The 23,221-nt window shown below is 54.5% G+C and overlaps 1 protein-coding gene across 1 annotated transcript in view; it reads left to right on the top strand.

Moving 5' to 3' along the window:
- The window catches only part of ADAMTS3 (ADAM metallopeptidase with thrombospondin type 1 motif 3), a 129,771-nt gene extending 122,584 nt beyond the window's left edge, over positions 1-7,187 (top strand). The window contains exon 22 of the mRNA XM_075501328.1: positions 4,828-7,187. Coding sequence (XP_075357443.1) covers positions 4,828-5,405 — 578 coding nt within the window. The 3' untranslated portion in view covers positions 5,406-7,187. The remainder of the gene's footprint in view (positions 1-4,827) is intronic.
- Positions 7,188-23,221: the final 16,034 nt, after the last annotated feature.

The raw sequence follows: 23,221 nt of genomic DNA, 5'->3' as shown, positions 1-23,221 counted from the left end.
GTAAGAGTTCTTAGAAGGCGCGGTGTGTTTTCCCACGGAGTGAATCTGACTGCCTCCCACAGGTCTGCGTAAGGTGTCTGCTTTTGCTCCGAGTTGTCTTCTGCCAGTGAAAGAACCCAGAGCAGAAGACAATTCTGGGAGCGAGGAAGAGTTATAAAAGGCTGTATCCACTAGGTGGGAGCAAACCACTGGCTGTGACTCCGTCAACAAGGACGAGATTTAAAATCCTGGTTTTCACTGGTGATAAAAATATTTCCAAAACTGAAAGAAATAAGGGTGACGTCCTCACAAAGCTATTCAAATGGGTTTGGTCTTGTGCTTTTTAAGCGTCACCTTAAAGAATCTGCGCTTTAAGCGTCAGTTGGGGTTTTCTTGACTAGCCAGTGCTAAATTCCTCCCTTTCAAAAGGACGCAGCACACAATCTTTGTTCTCCGTGTGAGAGCGCTACGTCTCTCTCGCCGTAAGTGCTACTCAGAGCCGCGTGCCACTGACCTGTAAGACCCCCTTATACGGGGTATAAGCAATAGATGGCCTTGTGCGGGCCCTTTACAAGTTGCCGTTGAATCGCATTGGTTAATGCTCGCTGGATTTTTAGGTTTGGGAAGTTTAATAGGCGCCCCGTCTCGCATGCCCCGGGGAAGGAGGGGTTTTGTGGTCGCACGGAGCGGGTGCCTAGCAGGGCTCTGAACCCGAGGGACATTTCCTAAAGAGAGAGGGCACGGCAGCGCATCGCCACAGCTATCACAAAAATGTGAACTGCCGGCCACTGATATATCCGGCCTCGACGCAGCAAACCTATAGCCCGACCTGGGCGTACGACAACGCCGTGAACTAGGAGGGCGCGGGCAGCTCCGTCCAGCCCAGTCCCTCCTGCCTCTGGCAAAACCCCAGGGCGCCCGTGGGCTCCGCTCCTTGGCCGCGCTGCACCCGCCTCCTCTCGCGGAGCTCAAACCTGCCTGCCCTGCTCGGGTCTGGGCCGTAACTTTTACCAAGCAGTGGTAGCGGACAGCGTTCTTTCAGACCAAATAGTCGCTCTTTTTCACCGCTCTTTTCTGATGCGGTTTCTACCGCGTTCTATGTTTTGGGGGAATACAGCTAAAATATCGCTAGTATTCTGTAGTATTTCTGTAGATAAACTCTTTACGGCCATGCGTGGCATTCCTTCACTTTTAAATCTGTGTAGCTTTGATTACTATTTTGATTTTCAGGGCTTTAGACTTAGCAAAACGTTAGTCTGTATCAGATGGTTTTGACAAATGATTCACTACCTACATGCCAGATTGCTGAGAGTTTAATCTTAATGGAGTTGCCGTGAACATCTGCCGCCGTCGGTGCCATTTCTTTTGTGCTATGTGGCATATTAGCATTTCTCCTCCGTTTCATGAAAAAATATATGCCTGCATACGTGCGAAGAGCCACCAGCTCTTCCCCCGTATGCCTTGGTGGAGCTGAGTCTCGTAGTGTGGAAAAATGAGGGCACCTCCCGTAGATATTTCACTGAAACTTTGCCTGTCTCTGTGATTAGAAGGAGACAGGAGGCAGGATTTTATCCTGCAGGTCCACAGCAATAACCTGAGCAGCAGTCACGATTCTGTGGCTGTGCCAGGCCAGGAGAATGGATTTTGTGGTACTCAGCCAAATAGGTGAGCTCCACGTAAGAACCTGTGTAGAACAGACCCTCGAAGAGCCTTTGTACGAGCTATCCCTGCTTTGCGACACAAGATGCAGAACGAAGACGAAAGCACGTGTTGTTTTAACTTTTGGTCCCTAAATACCAGCTTTCAGCGAGACTTCGCAATGGGATGCTGGCAGCAAGCAATGCACTTCGGGTTAGCGATGCCTTCTGTAAGAGCTGTGTCAGTTCTAAAAGCTAACGTGAACACTTTTGAGTTGATTGAAATTATAATCTAGTAGCTTCATCTTTTAACGATTCCCTGGGGAGCCGATACGCTTTCTTGTGTCTTCTACTCTCAGTTACCGTGAAGCAAGTAACAAGTTGTGAGAAGGAGAATTTTTACCGTGAACATCAGCGGAAGGATACAAGCACTTTCGTACTGAATAGGAAGTGGTTGACTAGGTTGTGCAGAATTAACCTAAAAAAATAAAAAAAGGGGATTATGTGAGTATACAGCTCCTAGATTGTACTTACGGAACCTGCTGGAAGTAGATGAGTACAAAACCAAATCTTTGCACTATCGCTTGAGTCACGAAATCCAAACCACCACAAACCGACGTCGCAAGAATTAACCGTGAGAGAAAAGGACCGAATAAGATGCATTGTCACTGCGGAAAGGCAAAAATAATTGTTTGGTACTTTCTTTTTTGGTTTGTCACTTTAGGTGATACTATTTGCTTTGACTTACATACTGACAGAAATCAGAGTGTGTCAACAGGATGCCTGCCATAATTTTCCCGATCGGGTGCTTTCATTTACACGGAAGCGTAGAGATTGTTCTACGTATGATGCAAAGATTTGTGTTTCAATATTAGCTTTTCTAGTTTAGATGAATTATAAATACAGCCCTTGAATTCCCCATCCTAAATTCCTGCTGAAAATAGTCTTATAGTGCCTTCATGGAGTATGTATATTCCCATGCGAAGCTGCGGATTTAATGCTAGGTTTGTCAAGAACCAACAAACATCTATCCAAGGAAGCACGTCGGGATTAGGAGCAAGGAAGATTTTTATATTACACGCCGCAGTCATGTAATTTGCTATTTATAAACAACGTCCCACAACCCCACTGATGTACGTCTGTGTAATTTTGCTGAGTTCAGTGGAATTAAGCTGATTTACACTGATCGAGAGGTTGGCTAGAGTTAATATTTTAAAATAGGAAAACTGGGTTGCCTGACATACTGTTGACATGTGGTGAGGCAGCATCTGTACGCAGGTGAAAAAATATCACAGTACAGAAAGCTAATGTAACGTCAGAGCTTAATAAGTGGTGTTACGTGCCATCTGTTGCTCATTAAGATGTTGACCAAATAATTGCTGACTAGGAACGGAGGACTACACATGGAACAGATCTTCTCAATAGCTGGGGTTAGCTTTTGGCTGTGCACATTATAATTTTGCGTACTCCTATTTATAGTAAAATCCATCAATACCATTCCGAGCCGGCCGTGATATCTTAGGAAAATTCTGCTAATGGAAACTTCTTGCTGGTCTCTCCCGGAAGCGTCGGCAGAGTTACTGGGTGCCCCGAGCTAGCCACTTCTCCCCGTTGCTGGTTTTATGTCCTGGGAAGCGTTACGTGTTTGTAGGCTCCTGGTCTGAATCTGGAGTGCAGCCAGGGCCTTAGCACCCCATTTAGGAGACTGAGGGGAGACACAGACGCCCCGCGTTTCTCAGGACTCCCAGTCGCTGGGCCGAGTCCTCCGTGGGAGAGAGACAGGAACACGACGCTGAGACGCACGGTCCGTTTTGAGGGTCCCTGTAGGTGCCTGTGGGTCTCTGCCTACAGGTGCGTTGGCTTTAAAATAAAGCAAGGTGCTCTTCTGAGTAGTGTTGACCCTGCCGCGAGGCTGGAGGAGGGGACCTTCCAAGGTCACGCTGGGTGTTCGTGCTGCCAAGGCGCGCGATACTCCGAACTGCACCGAAAAGTAACTATAAACGGGTGGTAGGATGAGTTAGACACAGGGAGGAGAATAATAAGGAAGTATTAAATCTCCTCGTTTTAAAATCTGCAAATAGTGCCGCTCATTTCAAATCCCCAGAGCCAGCCTCCCGTCGTCTTCTGTGCCTTGACGCAGCTCTGCTCAGATACTGACTGAGAATTTGACTTTTCCTGTGAGAGGAGAGCGAACTTGTAATTGAAACTCACGTTCCCATACAGAATACCAAACCGCCCAGGGAGCTCGCCCCTTGGTGTGGTCAGCACAACAGACGGCAAGATGAAGAAGAGACATTCTCCACAGTGCCGCCTGCCCGTGAGCGTTACCAGCTCTCAGTGTTTGTCCCGGTCCTGGTAACAGTAAAACTTGGGACTTGGCCTTTGAGCTCGTGTGACGCTCTGAAGGCGCCCGGGTACTGATGTGCTCCCCGCTCAATAGCAAAGCCTTCTTTTTCCTCTGACTTCTTGCGCTACTGCTTTCCTCTCTACTGCTTTTGTCCAGCGCGACCACTGCATCTCTATTTGCGGGACAAACATCCAGCAACCGCTGAAAGAAACGTCGACGTTTTTGGGGATCTCTAACAGATCTTTGCCCTGACTGAAAGGAATGCCACGCACTTAACTTCAAGGCATCTTATGTTCGAGGCACCTGTCTGTTGCAAGCTTTCCGTCAGTTCTGCAGTTACGGTTAGGTCACTGGAAAACTCAGACTTTATCCGAACAAAACTTTATCCAACTATAGCATTTTATTTTACAACACCGTATAAAAGGCATCTTTGAGAGATAGGGCTTGGGATTTAATTTCTTTAAGGGGAGATGTCATTGTTTTTAATGCTGTTGGTAGATAACGTCCTCAGGCTAGAAGTGAAGGTGACTTGGGGTGGCTAGAACTACATCTGGCCTGGTCTGTGGGAGCTGGCGCAGGTTAGCGCTGGAAGGTGTTGTCTGTGGCCCTTCCACAGCTCTTCGCTTCTGCTGTGCACAGAAGCTGGTATTTTCAGAGACCACCGATTTCTTTGGTTCCCAGCTAGGGTTACTTTTTTGGGCGGCGGTGAGTTCCGTCAGGGGACGAAGCATCTCAGGTTGCCTATTCAGAGCAGCCCGTCATTTGTGAAACGTAGGCAGAACGCTGTCAGCGCCCATCTAAACGCTGCCCGGCATTTTGGTGCTCTGCCCTAGCTTTACCGTCACCATTACGTTTGTTTTGCAGATGAGCCCTGTATGGGAGACAAGTCTATCTTCTGCCAAATGGAAGTGCTTGCACGTTACTGCTCCATCCCTGGCTACAACAAGCTGTGCTGCGAGTCCTGCAGCAAGCGCAGCAGCACCCTCCCGCCGCCGTTCCTCACCGAAGCTGCTGAAACCCAAGAGGAGGCGATGTTTGATCGGAGCGATCTGCCGAGGGCTCTGATGATGCCCACGCCTGCGGTGCCCCGCTACGCACAGTTCCTGCCTGGGAGAAGTTCCCTGGGCCGGCTTCCTTTTGCAGAAGAGGACGCAGAAACGCACGTCTCCCCGTCCGACGCCAAGCCCAAAGGTGCTGAATTTCCGCCGCGGGGAGCTCCTCAGGCAAGGAAGACTTCTAGGCTGTTTGCTTTGCTACACCAGTCGCCTGCCAACAGCAGCAGTCCCGGTCCTCGCAACGCCCTTGCCTCGGCAGCAGCTGCTCCCGCCGTGCCAGCTCACAACGCCACAGCGGGTGCTCCTTCTCCATCGAGAACCTCGAGGAAGAGCGAGAAGCACACGGAGAAGAGATGGCCTTCGAGGTCCTCCACTGTGCAAAGATGAACGTGAATGCCTCGTGGAGGACGGCCGTTGAAGGAGGCTCTGTTTGGCACTTTGGGTTTAATTTCCGTACTTCTGGACACCATGGTGCATGCTGCTTTCCACAAGCAGGACGCTGCAGGTCATCAACTCGTTTTCCTTGTAAATACAAAGAAGAAGAAGTGCTGGTTCACTTTCTAGTTGCTCCCGTCCTCCTCCCATACCGCGTTATCTGGCTAGCTTGAACGCGTTGGAGGGAAGCACCAAAGAATATTCCTAACCGTGAGCAGAAGTTGCTGAGGGCATCGGTCAAGCTCTAGTACAGAAAAGCGGCCCTGACCTCAGCCCTCGCCTCGTTATTTTTGGTTTCAAACACTCCCATGTAGAAAATGCCCCGCTACAATGCCCCACGACGTTTACACCATACAAAATACTTCTGCAGGGGAACAACTGAATCCATAAGACTTGTTTTGCTAATTTATCTATATAAAGGGAGATCGTATGAGCAAATTTGCAGCTGTTGTGTAAATACTGTATATTGCAGAAAATCAGTATTATTTTTAAGTTTTGTGCCGTCAGACAACTGTTTACCTATGTTGCATTCTGGACAATTGCTAGGTGCCTGCCATCGAGTACTGCCTTATTTACATTCCAAGAGTTGATTTTTAAAGCAGCATTATCGTAAAAGGAGGAGTTCCATTTTCATACAAATTACCGACACTAGGAAAGGGGGGGTTTTGGGTATCAGCAATGTGATGCTTTCTCTTGAAACGGGGCGGGGGGGAATGTAAACCTAAAGGTACGAGTCTACTTACAGCCACCCGCCCGTTAAAAGTAGGTTTAGAAACTTCAGTGTCATTCCAGTCGCAGGTTGGAAAAAAGATTTGACGTGCCTGTGCGAGGAACACGGACGCCCGCGGCATCGCTTCCCTCCGGGAGCAGCGGTGCCGTCCCTTAAGTCTCCCTTTGCCGAAGAGCTCAGCCCAGCCTAGGAAACCATGTATATACTGTAAGTACTGTAATGTTCACGAGTCAAAAAGGAGCTCTGTTTTCCAGACCATCTGTTTGTTATTTCTCAAGCTGAAAAAGCATCACGGAGGTAGAATAGGCGCTAACAAGGAATAGCTGTGGCAAGACGTAAAATAGAATTTTTTTTTTTTTTTTTTTTTTTCCTACTGGAAGCATTGATTTAAAGGTGAGAGAGATATTTATTTTTCAGCATGGTTCACCTCAAAATCTCCACAACCACAATGCATCTGACTGCAATAATGTCCTAGTAATTTATGTCAATAACCATCTTGTTCACAGTCCACCCCATCGCACTCTCTCCTGTGTGTTGCTGTAAAGTACTTGTATATAGGATCGAGAACTAAAGATATTTATTAAAAGTTGATTTCTTGATAGTATTTTATGTACTAAATATTTACACTAAGGGCAGTTGACTATTCTTTTTGCCAAGACTAAATAGAGAGATGTAATTAGATACCTGTACATGCTATGTCATACGGATAGAACAGAAATTTAAGCTAACTAAACTACTGTAGAGAAATTGTTGATCTAATTCTTTTAAAAAAAAAAAAAAAAGTCTTACGACAGTTTTTTATTACAGGCATCTTTAATTTCTAAATAGGTTATTAAAGTTTTGCGTGCAATTTTTGCTTCCCCGTCAAAAGCCCTCGCGATCAGCCCGTTTAAGAGAACAGTGAATGTGTACCTCTTCGTGCTAAAAAGTAGATTAGGACCCCAAAGATTAAATTCTAGAAACATCTGGAGTGATTGTGCGGGATCACTAGGAAGACGTAAGGATGAAGACTTGTCAAGCGCATGAGAACGTAGGGGGGTCAGTCCTCTCCGGGGAGGTATCGGGTCCCGCCAGGCGAGCCGCATCGTGCGTCGCGACGTGACGTGTGTGATCTAACCCGCTGCAGGACTGCCTCGACACCGCTAAGGAATTGCTGCTGCCTTCCTGCAAGGCTTTTGAAGGCCCAAGAAATTCGTGTTACCCAGGTTGCAGAGACAATCCCTGAGCCTCAAACAGACAAATAGGGTGTGTTTGTTTCTTGAAAATTCCCCAGAAGTCAAATCCTCTTTTCCCTCTGTCTTTACCTTTCACATATATGCAAGGTGGGTGTAGATAATCCTTGTACCTTTTTGATTTCTTTCCTACCAAGCTAATTTCTCTTCCTATAAAGTGTACACTACTGATACTGTTTGTTGTATTGGGGAGCACGTAGCAATAAAGTCTTTAACGTAACAAGTCTTCCTCTGCTTTGATTCACTCTCGGGAGGGTCCGGTTTTTCTCATTTTAAAGTTTCGTCTTTTGCAAAATGAAGGGCCTTTTACAGCCCGGGCACGGCCTTTGCCGTCTGGGAAGAAAGCGCATTTGAGTGAACGGTTGGACTCGATGATCTTAAAGGTCTTTTCCAACCTATACGATTCCGTGATCCTGTGAATGTTTAACTTGATTTTTAAAAGGAGAGGGCCTGCTTTTACCGTCCGAGAGCGCGGGCTGCAGAGAAATTGGGGGAAAGGAGGGAGCGCGTTTCCAGCGATCCAAAGATGTCCTGGGAGACGTGCGAGGGGCCCGGTAGCAGCTCCAGCCCTTTTGCCCAGAACGCGTAAGGTTTTGGGCTTTGCTTTTTGAGAAAGGCCGTCGGAGGGGTCCCGCGCCGGTCGGCAGGAGGCAGCTGCTCGCCTCTCCTGCACCTGGAAATGTTTTCTGAGCTGATGAGAGGGCTTCAGCTCTGCACCGGGCACTAAAAACAAGAAGAAAGCCACCTCACCCGCGTTATTTTAGTACAGGTGCATGTTCTAAAAAGAGTTGTGGCCGCCTGGCCCATCCATCTTTAATCAGTCTTGGGACCACCCGCTCTGCTTTGCTGTAATTGCCGTGTTTCTCGTCTGACGAGTCCGGGCTCGCGCCTGTAGCTGGTACTTGCCTCAAGTCACAGCTTCCCTGCGAGCACCGGCCGGTGTGATGGGGGGCAAGCGGGGCTACGCGACGGGCACGGGTACTGGCGGGCAGGCACACGGACCCACCCGGTCACGTGCGCGTACGGAGGGGAAGCCGGCTTGTGTCCGTGCCCCGCGCCCCGGTGTCGCCGCCTGAGGTGGGCGTTCTGGTCTCGTTCCAAAGGCTGAGGACCGGTCTGGTGCAGCTCTGGTTGCCCGTTTTCAAGAGCAGTGGATCCGGACTGGAACTTCTGGAGAAAAGCTAATCTGGTAAGGAAACAGGGAGGTCTTCATCTCAGAGGTGGGGTCCAGAGAAACTTTGGGGGTTTAACCGAGTCCAGAGAAGCTTTGGGTTTTTAACCGAGTCTACAGAAACTTTGGGTTTTTAACCGAGTCTAGAGAAACTTTGGGGGTTTAACCAAGTCTAGAGAAACTTTGGGGTTTTAACCAAGTCTAAAGAAACTTTGGGGGTTTAACCAAGTCTAGAGAAAGTTTGGAGGTTTAACCAAGTCTAGAGAAACTTCGGGTTTTTAACTAAGTCTAGAGGAACTTTGGGTTTTTAACTGAGTCTAGAGGAACTTTGGGGTTTTAACCAGGTCTGGAGAAACTTTGAGGTTTTAACCAAGTCTAGAGGAACTTTGGGGTTTTAACTGAGTCTAGGCGAACTTTGCGTTTTTAACCAACTCTAGAAGTACTTCGGATTTTTAACCAAGTCTAGAGAAACTTTGGGGGTTTAACTGAGTCTAGAGAAACTTTGGGGGTTTAACCCAGCAGAAGCAAGGCCAAGGGAGACCCAGTTGCTGCGTATAGGCACAGAGCAAGGAACGCGGCAGGGAACAGATGCCAGCGTGAGGGCCCAGCGCGCGCCTGCAGAGCGAGGCGCGACGGACGTGGCGGCGTGCCCCAGGACGCGCTGCAGGCTGAGGAGGGGGGATTCCCACGCGGCTCGGGGGCGAAGCCGTCCCCGGTACCACCCTGGGAGGGCCCTCTCCTGCGCGTTGCGGTGCCGCGGCGTACCGAGCGTTCCCGAGCCTGCCAAAGGAGCACAGCTTTAGTGTGGCCACAGCCTTTGCCGCTGCCACGCGTGCAGACGGAAGGGGCGTTAACTTCGGGGGTGGCGGTTTGCGCTGGAATTTGCCGGTAGTATTTTAGTATTTGGTTTGTAATTATTGATTTTAATGCTAAATGGTGTCATGAAAAACGCTAAATGACGTTTTAAAAAAAAAAAAAAAAAAAAAAGGCAAAGCAGAAAATTAAGAGGCCAGATTTCCAACCCACTGCATTGACAAGAGAAGTTTGCGTCCCTCAGTTGGGCTCCAGGTCTCGGCTAACCCTCTGTTTTAACACGTTCTGCCAAGAATTACATTCTCTGAGTACGTTCTTGACAGTTGAAAGCCGGGCAAGTAACTCTGAAGGAAGCATCTCGTTGAATTCAAATTCTTGCAGGGAGCACTAATGCTAACGTTTCAGAAGCAAGAGTCTGTAAAAAACTCTAAGAGCCATTTAAGCACCACTGGAGAGCGCTACCAAGCTCCCCGTTCCCCACGCAAGCTGTTAGGGTAGGCGCCTTGCGGCTGGCGATACGGGCGGTTGTAAGCTGCGCTGGTTTTCCGCTTCCCCGGTGGCTCGCAGGATGCCAGTAGCCGAGCCCTCTCTATTTTAACCGGAAACTGCGACTTCAGCCCGTCACCGGACGAGAGCTGGGTCAAATTCTGCTTAAAAAAGCCTGCAAGACCAGCAGGTAGTTTTTCATGTGATAAAATGCAGCTGTGAACCCTCTTAGAGAGAGGTGTCTTTGAGCCTGTCCTCCTTTGAATTGTCCTCAAGGCAGAGGGTCCAGCAGCCGACACCAGCGTCTTAGGAAGAATCCAACCAGCTGTATTCAAAATAGAAGAAGTCCTTTTCCCTTGCAAGCGTTTAAAACGCAGAAAGGAAGTTCAGGCTGAGGTAAATTGATATTAAGAGTGCAAAACACGTCTGGTTTTTTCCAGCGGCTTCACACTTTCATGTGTTACTCACATGGGTTTTTCCCTAAATCTCTGCAAGAAAGACCGTCCCCGAGGTAAGATGTGGCACGTGGCAGGTGTCCTGTGGATGGGACCGGAGCACCTGCAGGGCAAAGGGGAGATAAAGCCTCTATTTTAAATCTCATACGAAAGCCTCCCAGTTCAGAAGCTGCTCAGATAAGGGAGTGCCGATGGCAGAGGTGGAACCGGCGTGCCCGGCTGGGTTATCTGGCACCGGCACGGGAAGTGTCGGCTGCTGGCTAAAGCGGCTCTTAGGGCCGCGAGCACGGACAGACGGCGGGACGGCGGGAAGGAAGCGGACGGGAGAGCAATCAGGTTCTCAGACTGGGAAATCGCAGGTACGTGAAAGATGCTGTGCGGGAAGACGGCGCTTTAGAAGGACCAATCGGCAAAATCACATGTTATTATTCCGACAAATAAATAAACCGCCATCTGCCAACCCGCAGAACTATCTATCTGCTCTCGTGCATTTCTTGTGTTTCAGGCCCTGAGCATTAGGTCTTTGCTGGAATGATTTCGTTTTAGGACCAGGTGACTGTGCTGACGTGGAAGAGAAATCCCCGTCCCTATTTCTTTTCTTCTGCGTAGACGAAGATGATTTCTAGGCTGCTCGGAGAGAGAGTTCTTTCCTTTTAGTTGCAGGAATTTGTCACACTAGATAAAGTTTTATAAAGAAGAAGGAGAGGGGGGGATTTGCGTAATTTTTTTTTGCCCTATCTTTTTCCGGCCCCCACGGATACCGTGGGTTTCATTGAGAGACCCGTGGGTTACCTACTCCCTGGGGGCTGCTTCTCAGGATCGGGCAAGGGCTGTTGGGGCCGGAGGCAAGCCGAAACCCGGGGACGCTGGCCGCACGTGGAGCTGACCGCAGGTTCGAAAGAATGCGGCTGGCCTGATCTGAGCAGACTTCGGGGCCGGTGGTGGGGATGCCTCGAGGGCCACGGGTGCCGCAAGCCAGGACGCCCGGGACGGGGCTGGAGGCGACGCCTGGGACGCTGCTGGAGGAGGTGCGGTGGCTCGGCACGGGGACGAGCCTTTCCTCTTTGCCACTTGCTATTAATTTCACAGGGGTTTACGCCGTTTCTTTTGGGTACGATATTTTCGCCCGTTAGTTTTACCCTTGTTCCGCGTCGTAAGGCAAGTGCAAAACCCCTTTCAAATCTGACGGGTGATCAGTCCAGACTCACGCACATGTAAAAGAACAGGGATTGACTCTGTGGGGAAGAGTCACAGCTACTCCTTTCCCTCCTTCTAGGATGACTGCTTTGCATTTAACATTAAGATGGCGTGGGTATTCATGAAATCTAAATCATAATAGCACATTTAAATATATTAATTTTATATGTTTCACGGTACGCAGGTCCCGGACCCAAACACCAAGACTTCTGCACTATGGCCACCCTCAAAAGGCTGCAAGAGGATCTCTTACATTCTAGTTCCAAGCCCAAATCACTTGAACTGTCCCTACAGCACCTAAGGCAGGTAATACACAGACTGCCTATGCTCCATCTGTCCCAAACCATCGCTACCCGGCCGGAAGAGACTAGAGCGCACGCGCTTGCCATGCGAGAGCTGCTCTTCAGACAAGACTCCTCACAGAGAAGCTCAAACACATTTTAATAACAGCGTTAAAGAAAAAACATTAAAAACCTAAAGTTGTCCTCCACTTTATTGCCTAGGAAACCTAGTGCACGGGGACAGGCACACGGGAACAGGCTGACCACGTAGCCCAGGTTCTTCTTTCTCGCTGTAGTCAATAACGGGCGTTTAAAGAAAGAATGTCCGAGCAAGGACGCGTAGGACGGCCGTCTGTCCTGGCAGCCTTCTCCCTCCGTGTGTTGTGTATTCACGACCCATTACAAAACTTCGGTTAGGTAGAATTAACAGCTCTGGAAACGCGAGAGCGAGTTCTCTTTCCCCAGTGGTGTCAGGTCATGTGCTCCTCAGGCCGAACACCAGCGCGGGCGGCTCACGTTATTTCGGCGCCCGCTGAGGGGGTTCGTGCTTCTGAGGAGAAGCGATTGGGTCCAGCGTGCCCTCCTCTGGCAGCCAGTTACGCTTAACACGCGTCCAGGCTCCCTGACGCGGGAAGGAGGCACTGCTCTGAATCACGGGCAACGGCGTAGGAACTCCCTTTAAAAGCCAAGAGCGCTTTCTGAGCCCGAGTAAATGCGTTTTGAGAGTCCTAAGCGCCTTGCTTATCTCCCACGCCGTTTGCAGCGGACCAGAGTCGCTCGGATGTTTCCAAGGCGTCCCGGCGCGCTCAGCGTGGGGACTGGGTCATTAGCGAAGGGGGCTAAGAGCAAAGTTATTCGGAGTAAACTCCCTTATGAGAAACACCTCGGCTGCTCGCCCAGGCCCCTGCAGGCAAATGCAAATGCGAAGCTTCCTCTCACCTGAGACACAAAGCGCGCGGGAAAGGCCAAAAGCGTCTTTTCAGGAGCCTCAGCCTTTGGGTTTTAGGTGCTGCCAAACAAACGGCCTCTCCCCGCGTCTCTTCCCGTGACCTTCCTCCAGCTCTGAGCACCCCAACGCGGCTCCGACACCTCTGCGCTGGCTGCACCTCAGCTGGAAGGAGGCAAAGCCGTGGAGACCGGTCCTTTCAGCATCCCGACGGAGGAAGAGGATGAGGATGAAGGAGGGCGCAGCCCGGCTTTCCTGCCGCCTGGCTCCCTCTCTGCGCTTTGGCGCTTCCCTCTGCCGCCAGACGGATCCCGGCTGCGTGCTTCCCGGGCAGCGGCGGGCAGCGCAGGCAGGGCTCAGGGACAGACGCCTGGCCCCGGGGGCACAGCCGGCCGCCAGGCTAGCAGGGCTCGCAGCCTCTGTCCCGGGGAGGCCCTCACCCTCTGCGCCTTCTGCCGCGCTCCGCAGAGCGTCTCCGTGCGTCCGTCCCCTCGTCCTGCCCGCGTGGCGGCCGGTGGGTTGGATGCAGAAGGAGCCGTACGGCGAGCGCCTGGGAACAGAACCGATCCTCCCTCCTCCCCACGACACCCACAAAGCGGGGCAGCCGTCGCCGCCCGCCCTCCCAGCCCCTACGTAACCTCTCCCCACGGCGCGCTCCGTCGCTCGTGGGGCAGAGCAGAGAGGAACCGGGAGGTCGGGTTTACCCGGGGATGGAGCATCGCAGGGCGAGTGCCGGCCGACGGCGCGGAGGGAGATGCGCCCGCCCTCGCCGGGGAACGGGAGCCTGTAGCGGGTGCGAAGTTGAACGCGGGATCGGCGGAGCGGGAACGCGGAAGAGGAAGGGAGAGGGATGAAGGCTGCGCCGCCCGCTGCCTCCTCCTTGTATTGGTCCCGCGACCTCTGGAGAGAAGCAACCGCGAGCGCTCCGGTCACACAGCACCGCGTTCGCGCATCGCCTTGAGAGAGCACGGAAAACCTCTGGTGCCGGGGCAAGCCGACTGCTGACCGACGCGAGAGAGAACCCCCGGGGACCCCCGTTCCGAGAGGGTTTCTGCGCGACGCAGAGTGGGGCACGTCCCTCTTTACCGTAAGGGCATTCCTACCCGAGCGCAGCTCAAGCAGTTTTTGCCCTTTTTAAATGGCAAAGAGAAATAAAGCGGAAATAATGGAAAAATACTTGCAGTGCGTTAGGAGAACGCCTGTTGAGATACGCAGCGGGAGTGTTCGGAGCGTTCGAGGTGCTCCCTCTTCAGCCGGTCTAACCACACACCAGCATACGCAGGATAACCCGCTCCAACTGCGTTTTTAAATCATAACAACTTCTATTTTCAGCTAAAAATCGTTGAATTTGAGATTTTGCTGCAGATGTGTTCGTAAGCTACGTTAGCTTTTTAGCTGTCGTGTTCCAGTTTGGTTTTGTCAAGGCGTCCTGGCGTGCCGAGGGCCAGGGCATCGCAGGGCACGAGCTCTGCAGTCCGCGCCGCTCCGCGACGACCGGGGGGCTATCCCCCTCCGCCGCCTATATGAAGTACCGTCGTTCCATACGTTCCGCAGCACCCTGGAAGCAGAGGTGACGGCGTCTTGGTAAACAGACCTTGCCCGCCGATGCGGCGTTCTCTCGTCTTCGTGCGTGAAAGGCACGGCACGCGCAGGTGAAGATAAGTAACCGGAGAATCGGCGTGCCGTTGGAGCGGTCTGTGCGGCTGGAAGAAACCTCCCTTTCATATAAATGAAAAATATAAATCTCATATAAATTCATATAAATCTCCCCTTTTCACTAAAACGCAGCCACGCTGCGTGAGGTGCGTATGTCCTCACCGACGGGTTACTCTCCACAAACACATCTATAGACATGGCTTGTAAACTCTCCCATAATACTGACTTGTATCAGGCACTCAAAGGGCCCTTAGAAGAACCCGGCCTGAAAATATTCCCCACGCTGTGACGACACGGAGTAAAGCGTCGCAGTTCGCCTTTCTCTGGGGACACGTTCACAGCAGAACCAGCATCGCCCTCGCTGCGCGACCGCTCCGGAAGGTGCGGAGGAGGCGAGCAGTCTGCCCGAGAGCGCCGGCAGCGGCTGACGAGCTTTCCACTAACGATGTAGATGCTCTTCCAGTCTTTCGAAACAGTACGGTCTCTGGGTGTTCACCTGGGGGGGAAAAGTTCCAGGTGAGACGTTCAAGTTGGACGCCCACGTCCTTCCCTCGCCGGCAGCTCCCAGCGCCCTGCGCCGTGGGGAAACGCAGCTCGGGGCCCGGCCCTGCAAACGCCGACCCCTCGGCAGCCGCCCTGGGCCTGGGCACGTGGCTCGGGCCGCCAGGAGAGGGCTGGGGGCATTCCTGGGGCTGCGGGGCTGGGGCCGGCCCCTCTCGGCCCCCTGGGCTGCGGCGCTCGTCCTTCGCTCGGCACAGACGTGCGGGCTGGGGGGGCCCCGCGCCGGCTCGCTGCAGTCAGCCCGGTCGTGGCAGCGAGCGGCGCCGCTCCTGTGGGGCTTTGCGGGAGCGGCGGGGAGACCCCTGCGCGGGGCGGCGCGGCTGAGCCGCGTGCGCGTCACCGGAGCGAACGCGGGCGCCGCGACGTTTGCTGAAGCGCACAGGTTTCGCCCTCCCGTCGACCCCGATGGGCTTTTGCTGCCGAACCGGCCCCGCGGCGGGCACGCGGGTGCTATAGGTGGCCCTGTATATGCAGTCCTCGGCACCCGGGCGCCCGCGGCCCTGTCTCTGTGTTGCTTTACGTTGCCCTCTCCCTTTTGTGGGGCGTTGCCGTTAGAAAATAAACCGCTGGAGCTGCTCAAACGCCTCTGCCGTGCCTCGGTTGTGAACCCGAGGGCGCGGGACCGTTGGGAACGTCGCCTGGGGCTGGGGCTGGCTCCCACGAGATGTCCCCGGGTGAAACGGTGAGGGCAGCCGGGACCGAGCTGCGGCGTCTGGGACGGCCGAGGGCCTGCGCCCGGGCCCGCTTTGGGTGCCTGGGGGAGAGACGGGGGAGAGGTTTGTCCCCCGTCCCGCCGCCGGCGGGGGAACTGCACTGGGGCGCGTTATCGGGGCAAACCCCCTCGTTCTTCTCCCTTAGCGATGGATGGGTGGCTGGCTGCCCCCTTGCATCATCACCCAACGCCACGATGTCATCGCACACCGCAACCATCCACCTTCTATATCTGTGGGGGCCGCGGCGGGGCCCCCACAAGGCCAAGGACCAGCGGCGGCAGGCACGGCCAGGTACCAGCGTGGCCGCAGCCCCCGCCGGAGCAGCCGCCGGAGGGGACCCCGCTCCAGCCGCCCCGGGCAGCCCGGCACCCGCCGGTGGCAGCAGCTGCCCCACGGCCGGAGGAGGCGAGGGCGAGGTGGGGGGTGAAAGCGGGGGGAGGGACCCGTGTCCCCAAACGCCGTGGGGACGTCCTGGGGACACCGGCGGTGGGCGACGGAGGGGTGGCGAGGCAGGAGGGCGTGGGGTGGGGGTCTCGCGGGCGGCTCCGTTCCCCCCCACGTCTCCGATGCAGAGGATGATGATGAGGAGGAGGAGGACGGCACCGTCATTACGCCGCCAGCATCCTCCCGTGCAGGGTGTCCCGGCCATCGGCTGCTGCCCCCCGGGAGGTGACACGCCGTCCCCAGGAAGCTGGAGCCGCCTGCCCGAGGACACCCCCGGCCTTCGGCAGCCCAGCCGGCCGACGAACTCCTGAGCCCCCGTCCTGTCTCGCCGGTCGTGACCTGGTGGCCGGCAGCCGTGGGCTGCGGGTCACGGGGCGAGGGGCTGCGCCGGAGCCAGGAACAAGGGGCCAGGGCTGCTCTGAGCCCCCCCAAGCCCATCTCCGTGGGGAAAACAGCCCCAGAGTCGGGCCTCGGCCGGCGGGGATCCCAAAGGCCCTTCCGTCCCGCGCAGACCCCCTGCGCTCGGCAGCAATTCGGGGTGGGGATGCTGCGGGAGCAGCCGCCGCCGCCGCAGCCCCAAGCACGGGCGCTGCCGGCGCTCGCGGCAAGGCCACGGCCCCCGTGGCGGGGGGCGAGGGGTCCCGGCTGAGCGCTCGCCACGGGAGCCCCGTGCTGGCACGCCAGCCGTGCTGCCCGCCCCGGGAGCGGGGGCACGGGGACGGCGCGGGGCAGCGGGGCAGCGAGCAGAGGAGCCGGTGGGTTTGTGACCGAGCCCTGGGGAGGGAGGAAGAAAGGTGACGGCCACGTGAGGTGCCATTTACCCGTAGCGTCGTCCTTTACAAATACCCGTGCGTCCCCCAGCGCAGTACCCATCCTCAGCGACCCACCCGTCCCTGCCTGCCCCTCCCCGCTCGGGCAGGGGCTCGGGCGCCAGAGCCTGCGGAGGTCCCGGGATCAGCCCCGGCCCCGCGGCCGTGGCCGGACCCCCACACCCCGGCTTCTCCCCCGGGATGGGGACGGAGGGGCGGGGGTGGCCGGGGGAGCAGGGACCGGGCAGGGCACGGCGTTTCTGTTCCCGGCACGGGCACTGCTGCCGAGTGCGCGGGGGGTCCGGGTTTGGATTTGGTGGTTTTGTTCTAATAGGAATGGGGCGGGTGAGGAAAGAAACTCACATTTAAGAGGGATTTAACGGTGCCCTGCCCAGGTCGTGCCACCGGCTTGTGCTGTCCCAGACGGAGGGACAGCCCGAGCAACGCGAGCCTGCGTGCGGAGCGGGGCAGGCAGCACTGCTGGCCGTGGGGCGCTGGGAAACGGGGCCCCAGCACACGGGGAAAGGTGCCGCGCCGGGCACCGCCTCCCGAGAAAGGGCCCGAGAGGGCCGGCTTGCTGCAGGAAAAGGGATATTGTATTTATTATTTTTTATTTAATTTCATTTCAGCGTCTTTATTTGCACGGTCCTGCCTGTTCTCCGCGATGAGCCCCACGTCCTTAATTCCCACGGCGCGTTGCCCGCCCGGGGCACCCGCGCACCTGCCCCACGTACCCCTGCGGAAGGAAAGCCGAGCCCTGCTGAGCCCCCGGGCAAAGCCCAGCCCAGCCCAGCCCAGCCCAGCCCGCAGCCGGACCCGCCAGCAGCGGCCCCGGCCCAGCCCAGCACCCACCGCCCCACCCCAGCACCCACCGCCCCAAATAACCCCCGGCGCAGCCCAGCACCCGCCGCCCCACATAACCCCCGGCGCAGCCAGCGCGGGGATGCGGCGCGCTGGAAGGGTCCAGCGGGAGAAATGGGATGAAACCCCCGTCTGAAGCACAATTCGTGGAGACTACCCTTTAAGATCCAAACCTCCCAGCAGGCGAATCGGGGTTTCGGAGCGTTCCCGAAATAAAACTCAGCAGCAGCGCAGTGACTGTGAAGCGAGCATCCTTTGGTACAGCGCTGGGCATCGCTCCGCCGTCAGTGCTCCCACAAACAAGCAAGATGGCAGAGATTATCGGTCGCAAGATCATACATGCTCGTAAGATGGATTTATATAAACGTGAGGTTTCTTGGAACTCGTTCATGTCCCTGACGCGTGCGTACTTAAGCCCTTAGGTGGTCGTTAGGGATCCTGTGGTGGTCGCTGGAGGAAGTCGGTCGTCTTCATCGCTCTGACCGCCGGCTGGACTTTGTCTGTCTCAGTCCTTCTTTGCCTTGCTCGTACCCTCCTTGCATACCCAAAACCAGGTGGTTCTTGTGCAGCTCCCCCTTATCAGCCCTTCCCAGGGACACGGGGCCTGAAGAATTCCTTTTTCTCCATCTACGTTGCAACTCTCTCAGCTAACCGAGGGTTCAGCACAGGCAAAGCATTCCTACTGTAACGGTTCTCGGTAGGAGGGGGAAAGACCATGCCCGGGTTTCCTTCAAGTGCAGCATGCCCCTAGCACCTCTGCTCTCTAAGCGTCCTTACTCAGGGCCAACAACACTGGCGCTAGGCTAAAGTATCTGCGGAAGGGAAACCAAAAGGAAACGCGCATCGGAGTTGAGATAACCGAGATATTGACAACATTTCCTTTTGTCTTTGGGGATTTTAGCTCTTTTCCCGTCCCGCCCGGCCGTGCGGGGCTCGGTGCGTGCCGACGGCCGGGCGCCGGGGTGGGCTGGCTCCGTCCTCCCCGCTGCAGCGCCTGGTTCATCGTACAGAGGGCCCTTTGCCCGAAACGGGGGTGTTTGGGAGTTCCCAAGCGTCTGCCGCGGTCACAAAGCAGCTGCGGGCGGTTTCTCCTACAGCCCCGGCCCCGCTTCCGCAGCCCCGTGACTCGGTTAAAGGGGATTTAGAGCCCGCGGGGCCGCGCGGCGCCGCCCTTCCACGGCACAAACCACGCGGCGAGGCCGGGCTCCGCGGCCCTTCTCCCGCGGGCACCCTCCGCGCCTCGCCCCGCGCCGCAGGCCGCGCGACAGGGGCGGGGACGAGGCAAACGGAGTCAAGCGCTCTGAAGAAGAATCTAGGATTCTCCTGCTGAAGACTTCTTCTTCGGAAGAATCACAGCGTTTTGGAGAATCTACGATTCATAGAATTTAATCATAGAGTCATAGAATTTTGGAGAATCTATGAGTCATAGAATTTAACCATAGAATCATAGCATTTTGAAGAATCTACGATTCATAGAATTTGATCATAATATCACAGAATTTTGGAGAATCTGATTCATAGAATTTAATCATAGAGTCATAGAATTTTGGAGAACCTATGAGTCATAGAATTTAACCGTAGAGTCATAGAATTTTGGAGAATCTATAATTCATAGAATTTAATCATAGAATCATAGCATTTTGAAGAATCTAAGATTCATAGAATTTAATCATAATATCATAGCATTTTGGCGAATCTATGAGTCATAGAATTTAATCACAGAATCATAGCATGTTGAAGAATCTAAGATTCATAGAATTTAATCATAATATCATAGCATTTTGGAGAATCTGATTCATAGAATTTAATCATAATATCATAGAATTTTGGCGAATCTATGAGTCATAGAATTTAATCATAGAGTCATAGAATTTTGGAGAATCTACAATTCATAGAATTTAATCATAACATCATAGAATTTTGGAGAATCTGTGAGTCATAGAATTTAACCATAGAATCATAGAATTTTGAAGAACCTACAATTCATAGAATTTAATCATAATATCATAGAATTTTGGAGGATCTGATTCATAGAATTTAATCATAATATCATAAAATTTTGGAGAATCTATGAGTCATAGAATTTAATCATAGAGTCATAGAATTTTGAAGAATCTACGATTCTATGATTAAAACCTGCCGCTCTGTATTTCCAATAACCCCACTGCCACCCGCAGCGAGGACGCTGCCGGGGCCGAGCCCTGCTCGCAGAGGCCCGGTGCCTGCGGCCCCTGCCATCGGTTGGGCGCGGAGCTGCGGGGCGGGGTTGCCCGTGCTCCCTACAACGCGCGGGAACGTGCCTCCCCTCCTGGCACCCCGCCCCGCGGGAGAGAGGGCTGGCAGCAAGGGCCCGTCACAGCCATGTGCCCCCGTCACAGCCATGTCCCCGTCACAGCCATGTCCCCCCATCACAGCAATGTCCCCCCATCACAGCGATGTCCCCCTCACAGTGATGTCCCCCCCATCACAGCCATGTCCCCCCATCACAGCAATGTCCCCGTCACAGCGATGTCCCCCCGTCACAGCGATGTCCCCCCATCACAGCAATGTCCCTCCCATCACAGCAATGTCCCCCATCACAGCAATGTCCCCGTCACAGCGATGTCCCTGTCACAGCGATGTCCCCATCACAGCGATGTCCCCCCATCACAGCGATGTCCCCGTCACAGCCATGTCCCCCCCATCACAGCCATGTCCCCCCATCACAGCGATGTCCCCGTCACAGCGATGTCCCCCCATCACAGCAATGTCCCCATCACAGCAATGTCCCCCCATCACAGCGATGTCCCTCCCATCACAGCAATGTCCCCGTCACAGCAATGTCCCCCCATCACAGCGATGTCCCTCCCATCACAGCAATGTCCCCCCATCACAGCAATGTCCCCGTCACAGCGATGTCCCCATCACAGCGATGTCCCTCCCATCACAGCAATGTCCCTGTCACAGCGATGTCCCCGTCACAGCGATGTCCCCCCATCACAGCAATGTCCCCATCACAGCAATGTCCCCCCATCACAGCGATGTCCCCATCACAGCGATGTCCCCATCACAGCAATGTCCCCCCATCACAGCAATGTCCCCGTCACAGCGATGTCCCCCCCATCACAGCGATGTCCCCCCATCACAGCAATGTCCCCACCACAGCGATGTCCCCGTCACAGCCATGTCCCCATCACAGCGATGTCCCCATCACAGCGATGTCCCCCCATCACAGCGATGTCCCTCCCATCACAGCAATGTCCCCATCACAGCGATGTCCCCGTCACAGCGATGTCCCCCCATCACAGCGATGTCCCTCCCATCACAGCAATGTCCCCGTCACAGCGATGTCCCCGTCACAGCGATGTCCCCGTCACAGCGATGTATCTCAGCAGCTTTGTGTATCTTTCTGCAGCTTTGCTTTGCCTTCGCCCCGGTGCGCTGGTGGGCTTGGGCTTGGTTCTGCTGCCGGTGTTGGTCTCTCGGCGGGGCTTTGCGGGGCAGGGCTGCTGCTGCCCGGCTGGGCCCCAGCTGCCCGAGGCTCTGCTCTCCGCGCCGCTCCTTTCGCCCGCTGCTCCTTGTTTCTGTGCTTTTTTACTTCATGCTTTTGCCTTTTTTTCCCTTTTTCTGGTTTTTTTCTTTTCTATCTTCTTTTTTTCTCTTTTTTCTTTTTTAATCTGTTTCTTCTGGTTTTTTTTCCTTTTGTTCCTCCTGGGTTTTTTTGTTTTGGGGTTTTTTTTTCCTTTTTTCTCTGTTATCATCTATTTTTACTGGGATTTTTTCTTTTTTCCTTTTTTCCTTTGTTCCCTGTCTTTTTCCTTTTTTCTTTTTTCCTTTTTCCCCTGTCTTTTCCCCCTTTTTCCTTTTTTCTTTTTTTTCCCTTTTTTCTTCTTTTTTCCTTTTTTCTTTGTTCCTTTTTTTCTTTTTTCCCTTTCTTTCTTTTTTTTTCCCTGTCTTACTCTCTTTTCTCTTTTTTCCTTTTTTCCCCTTTTTTCCTTTTTGTTGCTTTTCCCCCTTTTTTCCTGTTTGTTTCTTTTTCCCGTCTTTTCCTGTTTGTTTCTTTTTCCCCTTTTTTCCTGTTTGTCTCTTTTCCCCCTTTTTTCCTTTTTGTTTCTTATTCCCCTTTTTTCCTGTTTGTCTCTTTTTCCCCTTTTTTCCTTTTTGTCTCTTTTTCCCCTTTTTTCCTTTTTGTTGCTTTTCCCCCTTTTTTCCTTTTTGTTGCTTTTCCCCCTTTTTTCCTGTTTCTTTCTTTTTCCCCTTTTTTCCTTTTTGTTGCTTTTCCCCCTTTTTTCCTTTTTGTTGCCTTTTCCCCTTTTTGTCTCTTTTCCCCTTTTTCCCCTTTTTGTTGCTTTTTCCCCTCTTTTCCTTTTTGTCGCTTTTCCCCCTTTTTTCCTTTTTGTTGCCTTTTCCCCTTTTTGTCTCTTTTCCCCTTTTCCCCTTTTTGTCTCTTTTCCCCTTTTTTCCTTTTTGTTGCCTTTTCCCCTTTTTGTCTCTTTTCCCCTTTTCCCCTTTTTGTCGCTCTTTCCCCTCTTTTCCTCTTTGTCTCTTTTCCCCCTCCTTTCCCGTCTGTCCCTTTTCCCCTTTCCCCTTGCTCCCTGCTCCCCGCAGGCCGGGGCGCTCGGGGCCGCAGCGCAAGGCCCCGCGCCGGGCTGGGCCGGGCCGGGCCGGGCCGGGCCGGGCCGGGCTGGGCGGGCGGAGGGGACGTGCCGGCGGCGGCGGGGGGCGCGGGGGGCCGGGCGCTGCCCGGCTCCCCCCGGGGCGCGGGTTCTGCCGCTGCCCTCCCTCGCCCCGGGGCGGCCCCGAGCCCCGGCAGCTCTCGGTCGCGGGGGCGGCCGGAGCCTGCGGCCGTCCCCGGGCCCTCAGGGCCGCGGCTCCGGGGGTCCCCGTGCCCGTGCTGGCCCTGGGAGCCCCCTCGCCCCGCTGCGGGGCTGGGGCTGCCGGCCCGGCCGTGCCGACGGCGTGGAGACACGGAGCCACGCGGGGCAGGGCCGGCCCGGCCGCTGTGTTTCTGGTTGACGCGGGCGGGCGTGACGTGACGGGGGCGTCCTCGGGTGGGTGTGACGTGACGTGGGCGTCCTCGGGTGGGTGTGACCTAATGTGGGCGTCCTCGGGTTGGTGTGACGTGACGTGGGCGTCCTCCGGTGGGTGTGACGTGACGTGGGCGTCCTCGGGTGGGTGTGATGTAATGTGGGTGTCCTCGGGTGGGTGTGACGTGACCTGAGCGTCCTCGGGTGGGCGTGACGTGACGTGGGCGTCCTCGGGTGGGTGTGACGTAATGTGGGTGTCCTCGGGTGGGTGTGACCTAATGTGGGCGTCCTCAGGTGGGCGTGACGTGACGGGGGCGTCCTCGGGTGGGTGTGACCTAATGTGGGTGTCCTCGGGTGGGTGTGACGTGACGGGGGCATCCTCGGGCAGGTGTGACGTGACGTGGGCG

The sequence above is a fragment of the Mycteria americana genome, chromosome 4 (assembly GCF_035582795.1).
Source record: "Mycteria americana isolate JAX WOST 10 ecotype Jacksonville Zoo and Gardens chromosome 4, USCA_MyAme_1.0, whole genome shotgun sequence".
In the NCBI taxonomy this organism is placed as follows: domain Eukaryota; kingdom Metazoa; phylum Chordata; class Aves; order Ciconiiformes; family Ciconiidae; genus Mycteria; species Mycteria americana.
The sequence above is the reverse complement of the archived record's forward strand: the minus strand, read 5'-3'. Positions and strand labels throughout refer to the sequence as shown.